General features: G+C 44.4%; 1 protein-coding gene across 1 annotated transcript; it reads right to left on the reverse strand.

Moving 5' to 3' along the window:
• Positions 1–3,521: 3,521 nt before the first annotated feature.
• SSTR5 (somatostatin receptor 5) lies at positions 3,522–9,127 on the reverse strand. The gene is given in 2 exon segments (XM_031555858.1): positions 3,522–4,288; positions 4,290–9,127. Coding segments are annotated over 2 exon segments (1,113 nt in total). The 5' UTR covers positions 5,250–9,127; the 3' UTR covers positions 3,522–4,135.
• Between the last annotated feature and the right edge of the window lie 1,716 nt (positions 9,128–10,843).

Consider the following 10,843-nt stretch of genomic DNA (forward strand, 5'->3'; position numbering starts at 1 on the left):
AAATCAATCATTACCCTAATGGAAAGGCTCTTTCAATCTCATGAGTAAATGCTGCACAATTTACAAAATGTATTCTTCACTTCTTTATGGTAGATTAATAGAATCCCAGTCCTACTGCCCCACTCTGAATCAAGAGAAGAATTAGAAAGAAATTCAGACACCTTTGAGTTTTTCCACATTCTGATGCCATTCTTGCAAGGAGTTAATCTTCAGTGCTTCAACAAAATGTGTTTCCTTTGAAACCAATGACAAGAGGATCACTGGCTTCATGAGCAGAGATCATGCTTCCCAGCATCCTTAATGACTTTCTGCTCATCGCTTGTGGTCAGAACATCAAATGGGTCACTGAAGACTCCCAAGTGATTAGCAAGGTCCAGCCCTTCATTGTGCCCTGCAAATCTGCCATCACACTGAAATCAAGGCTGATTTGCTTCACTTTGGCTCAGCCCTGAAGTGATGTCCGTCTCAGCCTGGATGTGCTAGTAGACCCAGAAAAGATGTGAGCAACTTTGGAGTTTGTTTTGCTCAGTGTATAAATTATTTATTTTTTACACCTATGAGGGCAGTCTCTTTAGCATAACCCTAAAGAACATTATAGATTATACTCAGTGCACCGTGACTCCGTGCAATGCATGCTGAACTGACTTGGAATCAGAGAAAAGAACAGGGAAATTTTGCTGGGTACACCAAGTGCTTATAGTTTGCAATAAAACTCTTCCTCTGTGGTAAAAGATGATGCTTTTGTTAGCACTATATTAATGTTTATGAAGCATCTTGGCATGAAACACTGTTGACTTTTCTTTCCAGCATGTTATAAAATCATCATGGAAAGAAAAACAGAGCATCTCTAATGCACCAGATTACTGTTACACTTCTATCACCTGATACTGCACCATATTAATGTGATGGAGCAATAAAACTCTACATCTTCATTTATCACACCTCTTTAGCTCTCTCCCGTGATCAGAGAGGTTTGAAATGAATATTAGCTTTTCCCTAAGGGGTGAGTAAGAAGCTACCCAGAAATCTTTGATATTTCTACGCTGCCAATTTTTGCTCAAGTGTTGGTCTTGTGAGTATTCTTCAGTTCTTCCCTGTTCTTACCTAATCTGCTGAGGAGTTTTTAATTTTCTTTGGTTTTCAAGTTTGTTCTATCATGCACTTGTTGTTATAATGCTTACTCTCTAGGTGCGTGATTCATTCCAGTAATATGTTTTTATTTTTAAAGTAGCACTCACATAAACCCTTGGTTTGAAAGATGTTTAAAAGAGGCATCTGATCCTCAGAGGAAATGCATTTGAGAGCCATGTCACAGAATCACAGAATCAGTGAATCATAGGTGTTGGAAGGGACCTCTGGAGATCACTGAGTCCAAACCCCTGAAGTAGGTGCTCCAGAGCAGGTTGCACAGGAACGCATCCAGGAGAGTTTTGAATATCTCCAGGGAAGGAAATTTCTTCTCCTCTCTGGATGTTTTGTTTCAGGGCTCTACCATTCTCCCAGTTTTTCCTCATGTTTGTGTGGAACTTGCTCCAGTTCGTGCCCAGTGCCCCTTGTCCTGTCACTGGGTGACACCAAACAGAGTGTGGCCCCATCCTCCAGACCCTCACCATTTAGATACTTGCAAGCATTGATGAGATCCCTCTCAACCTACTCTTCCCCAGACACACAGCCCAGGTCTCTCAGCCTTTCCCATCAGGATGTGCTCCAGGCTCCCACCATCTCTGCAGCCCTCATTGTGACTCTTCCAGCTGTTCCCTGTCTGCCTGGGGCTGGGAAGCCCAGCACTGGATGCAGCAGCCCAGGTCAGACAGAGGGGAGGAGCACCTCCCCCACCTGCTGGCCTCACTGTTCAGTGCCCCCCAGTGTCCCATTGGCCTTCTTGGCCAGCAGGGCATACTGTTGGCTCATGGCCAGATGTTGGTCAACTGTTGTTGAACTGAAGCTTGTGATGGACGAAGGATGGCATGGATGTACCATGCAAACTGCGCTTGTACAGAGCAAGCTACTGATGTTGTGCATGCAAGGCACCCTCCCTCTGTGAGAGCATCAATTATTACCGCTGCTTGCAAACTGATCTGTGAACTAAAATGGGTTTTCTAATTCTGTCACTGGAGAAGAACTTCTGGCTAATCAACTGGAGGCAGATGGAGTTGGCAAAGATGACATGAAGACCTGCACTAATTACTCCATGTGTCTAAAAAACTGATAAGAGAGTTGATTTATACCTTGAACAGCCTGATAATTCCAGAAAGAATAGATTTTGCTTGACTTAATTAATCAATGTATGTCTGGTTGTGCTGTAATTTTGAATTAAAGTTTCTGGTATAGTGCAGGTGCACGGAAGGTGGGCTACTGCAAGAAGCCCAAATGCCCCTGTGCTGAGGCACAGCAGGCTCTGTACTTACCCCACAGCTGTCTCTCATGGCATCCAGTAAGTTCTTGTGCTTGGGGAATGCAAGTGTGACTGAGAATGACAGCACGAAGAAGGAAAATGCTGCATATGCAGCCAACAGCACTAGGTAGGAGTGAGAATCTAGGAATCAGTGAATCCTATGAGTGTGTGCCTGGTGTGCTCAGTCCTTGCCCCAAATTCTGCAGTAATCTCAACACTGGGGTTCTCTATCTCTCCATTCTCACCCATCCTTCACTGTATTGCAGCCCTGAGGGGATCCGTGTCAGTTTCATGCTCTGTCAGGAGTTTTTATGAATAACCTGCCTTATTTGTACACTGTCAGGCTGATATTTACTGCTGGTGCTGGGGCCCAGCCATGTCCCCTAGAGATGCTAAAGGCCACAAAAGTTGGAAGGAATAGCTGAGATGCTCTCTCCTTTTGTCTCACTGCCCTGCATTCTATTACACACAAATAAATTTCCTTGCAGGACTGTTTGACCTGCGTGGGTGACAGCAGTGGCATAAAGCAATTTCTGAAGAGATTAAATACCTTTTGCCTACATTAAAACAAACCTGTAATTTGTTTTCGTCCTTTCATGGTAGAAGATCCCTCACTCAACAGTGCAAGTCTTTTGGGTCAGCTGTGAGGCAGGAGTCAAATCTGCATCCTGCTCCTTGTTCCCCATCCTGCTGTATGGTCTCACATCAGTCACTTGGTCTCTGTTTATCTCTTGAGCTCTGAAGCACCATAAGACACAACAACTTCGGTGTCTGAGCAGGACTGAGGTTCCCATATTGACCCCATCCAAACAAACTCTATTGCATCCACGATGAGGTAAGACTCAGCTGTATCTTTTTGTTTGCATTGTTTCAGAAAATGCTTGAAGAAGCTATGCAACAGAAAGTCAGAAAGGGGTTGAACTTGTTTTAATTTCTGAAAATACAGCTTAAATTCACATCCATACTTACATTCAGAACCAATAAATATACACAACAGCTTGCCAGCACTTCACGATCATTTTGACTTACATAATAATAAAGTGGTTACATTACATTTTATATGCAGTTTGGTTTAGAATGTGAAAGTATTATGAACATGTTGAATCTTTCAACATTTTTCTCCTACTTTTTTTTTTTTCATTATTATTCTTTCCTACTATTTGAAAGACTCCCCAAAACTTTGAGGTTTACATGGATTAATAACAGTAAAACAATGCAAGTGGACTACACAGCACTCTAAAACAATGGATTTTACATAATTTCAAGATCAGTGCTGTGACTTTTTTTTGTGTGAAACTTCTGTTGAGAAATAGTGTATTTTCTTCTAAGAGATTCCCTTGAAGACTTTCAAAGGTATTTTCACAGGAATTATTTGAGCTGTTTTCTGTTTTGAGCTGACCCCAGCCATGAGCTCAGCTTAACAAAATAGTTAGGACAGGTTTAGTGTTGTTTTGGATTACTGAAATAGGACAAAGCTGGCAGTGGCTACCAGTAGACCGGCTCTCTAGAGTACAGGAAGCAGTAACATACATCTGACTGCCTTAGTTAGAACACCACAAGAACTTCACACAGCTCAGTATAACCCAGAGCACTTTTAGCTTGAAGGGGAAGGGAGTGAAAAGAAGACTCTGTACACTAATTGGAGCTGGTGGGCCTCCAGATTTTAGTGGTGATTTCATCCTTCCCTTAAGTCTCAAGTTCTCCAGGTCTACAAGTTCTTGGCAGTCCCAGACCATGCCCTCACACCTTGCTAGTCTGCATGTGTCCATTGAATTCAATATTCCTCTGGGTTAACATTGATTCCTGCAAACGACTGCTGTTCTCTTGCCTATGTTCAATGGGGTCACCATCCTCTATGCCATTGCCCTTTCGGAGGCAAAGGACTTTCTGAAAAACTCTGCTTGAAGTTGTCAGAAAGAAATCCATAAAGAATAGGGTTGGCACAGCTGTTCGCATAGGACAGGACCACCACGAAGAAATACACCCCCACCAGCACAGGGTCTTCTGGCAGTATAAATATCAAATTGACAATGTTCATCATGTAAAATGGGAGCCAGCAGAACACAAAGACAACCACAATGATCACCACCATCCTGGTCACTTTCCTCTCTGATCTCCTGCGCCTCGTAGACCCAACGCGAATCCCTGAAGATTTGACTTTAATCACAATTAGCAAGTAGCACAGACAGATCACCAACAAAGGACCGAAGAACCCAAGGACCGACGTGTAAATGATGAACGCTGCAGACCAGATGTTGACAGGCTCTGGCCAGTTCATGTTGCAGGTGTGAAAGTCTTCCTGCACATCTGAAAAGATGAAGACTGGAAGCACCACCAGGAATGAGAACGTCCAGACAGTCATACTGATGAGTTTGGCCACCCTGGGACGTCTCCACTTGGTTGATTTAATGGGATGAACTACTGCCAGGTAGCGGTCCATGCTCATCACAGTCAAACAGAAAATACTTGTGAATTGGTTAATACCATCTACGGTCATAACCAGCCTGCACAGAAAGGAGCCAAAAGGCCAGTAGGAGATGGCATTCTGGGTGGCCAGGAAGGGCAGGCCCAGCATGAAGAGTACATCAGCGACAGCCAAATTCAAGATGTAAATGTTGGTGACAGTTTTCATCTTGGCATAACGCAAAACCACGTAAATGACCAATGTGTTGCCACTGAGTCCAACTGCACATACAAGGATGTAAAAGATGGGAATCAGGACTTTGTGGATGTATTTGAATGGGAGCTGCTCTGAGAGTGTCCCATTCTCTGTGGTATTTGTCAGCAGCGAGGAGTTCAAATCACTGGAACTTGAGTCCATGTTAAATGCATTAGAAAAGTATAAAGGATCCATAACTCTTATTCCCCAGTTTTTCTTTTCAGGCTAACAGAGATTAAACTTCATGGGCATCTCATTCCTAAAAAGAGGAAAGAAAAAAAAAAAGAAAGAGAGGGGAGAAAAAGAGGAAGAGAAAGTGAATTCAAAGATTTACACATCATTTAGTTTCCTAGCTGTAGTCAGAATTCTGTTTGAATTATACATTCAGCATGTGTGATAAGAGCAAGGCCAGGACAAAGGAATCTCATAATGAGAGCCCAAGCGATCATACAGTTGATGGTTTCTGTTTAATTTTAAGGAGCTGCATGCAGTAACACAGAAAGCAACCCACTGGGAAATGCAAGGGAGATGAGAGAGCGTGATGGCCATCACAATTTACAATCAGAGATAGCAGCTTTCCTCCAGTGAACCGGTACAAAAACACACTAACCCAAAACCTACCTCCCCTCTTAGTTTTCTGTCTACAATCTGATATAGAAAACAACTTAGAAAGTAATTTTAGATGATACAGTGAATACACATAAGACCATCTGAAAGTACCACCCTGGCTCTAGCATCAAAAGCTATAAAGTCCAGCTTGGTGCTCTCCTGCTGTTGCTTTGGCCAAGGTGCCCGGAGAGGTTGAGGAGTCAACAGCCCCATCTCACTCCTGCACAGCTTGGAGGGCTTTCACAACCCAGAGCCAAAGATAGCTCCTGGCTTTTTGCATCTGAAGCACCGCTGCAATGTTTCACAGGTCTCCCTGTTTACATAGAAACAGTCTCAGTTGATATATTCAAATGCCACTTGCTGCCTGGCAGAGCCAATTGAAAGCCTCCAGAGCACACGGCAGCTGTGTAGGTGGGGAGACAAAACCCTCCATAACAACTGACAAAACCCTATAAAAAAAAAAAATCAATGAATGCCCAAATGGAAGGCACCACTTCTGGGACCTCTTTTCCGCCAGGTCAGGCAAACCACACACAGATGAGAATATTCGCCAAAGGAAAGGAACAAACTGTTTCTTTTCTATCTCTCAAGATTTTGCTCCCATTAATGTTTCTGAATCCCTCTCCTCTCACCCAGAAATGTGCCTTTTAATCTCGGAAACTCACTTCTTCTACATGAGATCCAAAATGTGGTGGGCAGCCTCTGAAAGCATGGAGAGCTGAGCTGATTTGATGAAGGCATATGCTTTTTGTCAGACAGTCTGAAAATGCTTGAAATTTTCTCCAGCTTTGATTCTGTGGCGTGCTTGATTCACAAGGATATTTATTAGTTCTTTGTCTGAGCATGGTCTAAGTAGATGTTTATAAACCTTCCTGAATCTGGCTCCAAGATTAAGCCAGAAACACCCAGCTCACATTGTGTCCACGCTTTCAAGCAAAAGCAAGATTCAGCATCATGTAAACTTGCAAAAGTCTTGTCTCTAAGAGGAGTGCAAACACCTCCATGAGCTGGTTACTGTGCTTTCTCTTTGGGTGAGAAAAACTGCAGTGGGTGAGAGGAGAAGTCCCTCCAGCTACCAGTAGTGATCATAAATACGCTGTTCTGATTTGGAAACGTGCAGATGGGGAGTAGGTGTCTCACATGTAACTCTGTGGCTAGGAGGAGATGTACCAGAGAAATCAGAAATCCAGGGCAACAGGGACAGTAAAGCTGAGAGCTGCCAAAGTGCAAACAAATGCTGGCTTGGAGATGGAGATGAGAAATGGGGAGAGAATTTATGGGTTCTGAATAAGCTGCTATGGTATCTGGGGGGGTCTCGATGCTGTCTGGGACCTTAAAGACCTTCTAATTCCAAAAGGATCAGGAAGGGAAGGTCAGGAAGTGCAGCAGTGTGCAGCTCCCATCCCAGCACTTGCAAAAATGAGGGTGGACGTGTTTCTTCTAACTTTGCTTCTTCTTTCCACACACTATGTATCACTGAAATAGTTGACTATAGAAATTGCACAGCATCTTCTTCAAGCCTGATGCACTTTCCACCACATTTAGCATTCAAGTTTTAAGGGAGGCAGCAATGTAGAGGAGTTTCTTTGTATGGATGCCTTCAAATTCCTACTCACTCTAGAGACAACCTACTGCACAACATCCCTGCTTGCCTCAGGCTCTTCTGACTGCTGGTAGCTGTGATCACATAAAAGATTTTCTGGAAGGACCTTTGTACATCTTCCATGGAGGAGTCAGCCCTTCCAGCCTCCTTCAGCAGCAGCTGTGATGGTCTCCCCATTTCTTTGGTATTTGGGGGTTCTGCTCTTCAGTTATTGTGAACATTAACTAAGCCAGTTATACCATGATGCCATACATCTTAGCCACTGATATCCTGGAATACATTAGAGCACAACCACAACAACATAGGTGAATTTCCCCCTGCCTGATAGCTTTCCCCTCAACAGCACAATTTTGTCTCAACTGATATTGCCACTACAGCAGTTAACGACCATGAACCTCAACACACGATGACTAAATATAATTAAGAGATGCTGAATGATATCCTGTTTTGGTATTCTTTGTTAATGGATTAATAAAAAACACCTCAAGGGGACATTTTCTCACCCAGATTTTTTTCCCTTTAGTGTTTGATCTCCTAGATGTACTACTGGAAGACTTCACAGTATCACCAAATGGATTCATAAATAGACTTCATAAATGATATGCTTCTTGCTTAATGTATGAACCAAAGAGGAGAAGGGAGCTAAGAACATAGATCCAGAGTAAACACTGCTATAATTCAACTTCTTCTACAGAGCAGTACCCTGAAAAAAGCCAGGTATCCACTTCACCTGAACAAGTCTGACTGCCTGTGTCCATATCCAGGAAAAGTGAGAGAGAAGAAATAGCAGAGATGCTATGGTACAGACCATGCTATCTGGAATAAAAAGTATTTGCCTTTGTGAAAACCTCTCTGTTCTAAACAAATATGCTTTGGCCAGGCAGAAGAGCAGGTCTCCATCTGATAGCATGCAGCAGCCTATTAGTGACTGAAGTATCATAACATGAGGAAGAACAAACCTGAATGTCCAAGCGGATCAAGGTTGAAATTCCTCCTGGCTGTGGTTTCAATAGCAAAGCAAAATAATGCTATGAGATGTGTTGCATCTAAGACGGAGCTGGGTACAGCCAGGATCAAGAAGGAATTACACAAAGAAATCTAATTTGGTGAGTCAAGATTTGATCTTGCTGCCTATTTACCACTGGAATCATAACTCTCTCTTATTCGGCATCAAACATAATTGCTGTGAAGATAATTACAACAACAGAAAGGCAGGCGACTGCTTTCAGATTCAGAATAACAGCAATAGACTAAATAGTAACTCAGATCTGCTTTTAAAGCAGATGGTCTTGGTAGTAATTAGAAGAAACACAACTGGGTAAGTATCTAAGAAGTAACTATCCAAGAAGTACCTGACAGTCATGTCTTCCCCCATCCCATAGACTTGGCTGCATCATGTTAATAGAGCTACTTGGTGTAACAGAGAGGAAAAAACCTCTTCTGCTCCTTAGTACTCTGCCCTTTGGGGGATGAATGTTCATCATCTGCTTCTTCAAATTCAGCCCACGCAGCCCCAGGCTCCACACTTGCAGGGGTGCAGCAGGCAGAGGCCGGGCAGTGAGCTGTAGGTGCACAGACGGGGGGAGGCAGTGGTGGGAGCAGCTCTGAAATCTCCCTGCTACCCAGGGAGAGGGTTGGGAAGGGATACAGCACCGTGCCAAGACCTGCTTCAACTTCTTGCAGCTATGATAACTGTAGCTTACCTGCACAAAGCCAGCATCTCTGAAACAGCTTATCAGTCTCATCATTTCATACACAATACTATTGGATTTCCCTATCTCCCCCACTGGATTCCACTGCGTTCAGTTCAGATAGGAACACCTTCCTTGTTAGTTCTACTGTTTGGTATTTCTCAGGTGCCTATTTCACTCCAAAAAAAAAAAAACAACAAACAAAAAAAACCCTCAAAACAAAAAACACAAAATCCAACCCTGGAATGATTGATTTTTTCTCTATAGAAGATACATCAAAACAACTTTCTTGCACTAAATTGGTTTTCTGTTTTGACTAGCTGTATAGGTATTAAACAGAGATAAACTGAAGTCAAAATTGAATAATGTCTTGCCACTTCTAGCACTATCAGTTTCTCTAGGAACTATATTTTCAAGTCAGCACCACTTTACTGCTCTCCTCAGCCCAGCCCAGCATTTCCTACAGTGCTCTGTGGTTAGCCTACCTGATAACTTGATCTTATTTTCAGTTTGCAGATGGCCCATAAAGCAATTTTGCCTTTGCCAAATACTTTTTCTTCCCCAAAGAACAAATTTCAGGCTCTGTTATACTCAGAGATTACTCACTTTTGGCTGAGGGGGTCCTGTCACAGGAACAGCTGTGAAGTCACATGCTGCTGATGTGGCTTCTGGATCAGTTATTTAAGCAGCTGGAGCCAGAGGAAGGTGCACAGCCTGACACCTCCGTGTTCACACTTGGGCAGGTGTGTTTGGGGCTGAACTCCCACTGCTGCTCAAATCCCAGTGCAAGCAGGGATTTTCACCAAAATATTTTTCTCCCCTGCAATCTATTGAAACTGAGCTGATTTCAGAATCAAAGGCAGTTCAGTTAAGGAGCAATTTACCTGCTTCCAGGCTGAGAGAGAGTTGGAAAGAGCAGAGATGCCTTCAGCACAGGGACTGCCTCTGGGAGGAGAGCCCTGGGAGCACCTGCCCCCTTCTGAGTTTGACATCTCTGCTTCTATGCTCCCCATGCCAGCAGTGCAGTTCTGCTCCAGCCACCAAGCCCCGGCCGCAGAGTCCCCCAGGAGCTGAAGCTTCCAACACGGGCGCTAACATGCATCCCAGCACCCTAAGTAATGGTATGACCTGCAGGCATCCTCACTGCCTGGTATCGTTAGAAACTTCTGGTTTATCTTTACAAGTATGCAAGGTCAAAACAACTTAGCTGGGGTGTTCTTTCCCTGCTCTTCAGTGCAAAGGTCTGGGCAGAGTAAGAACAAGCTGTGCCTGTGACTGCAGATGCTGGAAGCTGCTGTCAGACACCGAGGCACTGGGACACAGCATTGCTCCCAAATCTGACTGATGATGACTCCCAGGACTCCACTCTGACCTTGACTGTCAGCCTCTCAGTGACCATCCCGGAGCACTCCCGACCCCCCTGCTATTCTCTCTTTTATAATTAAGGAGAATCACACATTCAGCAATAGCTTCTCACAGCTTTCCGTGCCCCATCCCGCGACGTGCCTGGCTGAGAGCATTCAAGGCTATGCAGCTTTTTGGGTCACAGTAGGGTTCAAGCAGTGCCGGGCAGGCGGTGTGTCGGGCTGTCTCTGAGCATCCCGACCGCTGGTGCCTTTCAAGCAGCCGCTTTAGAGCACCGCTAAGGATTGTCCTGCTTCAAACACTGCATCTCTCCATCCTTCCAAGCGGGATGGGGCCGCTCCGCTCTCCAGCAGCAAAAACCCCGTGCGGAGGGCAGACTCGGGATCGCTGCTTGCTTCGGAGGAGCTGCAAGTGAGACCGAGCGCTCCGGTTCTTCCTTCATCCCAGAGAGCCCAAAAAGCGAGGAGCGCTCTGCAAAGCCCCCTCCTGTCCTGTCCCCATCCCTCCCTGCCTCTCCCATC

Source organism: Meleagris gallopavo, chromosome 16 (assembly GCF_000146605.3).
Source record: "Meleagris gallopavo isolate NT-WF06-2002-E0010 breed Aviagen turkey brand Nicholas breeding stock chromosome 16, Turkey_5.1, whole genome shotgun sequence".
In the NCBI taxonomy this organism is placed as follows: Eukaryota; Metazoa; Chordata; class Aves; order Galliformes; family Phasianidae; genus Meleagris; species Meleagris gallopavo.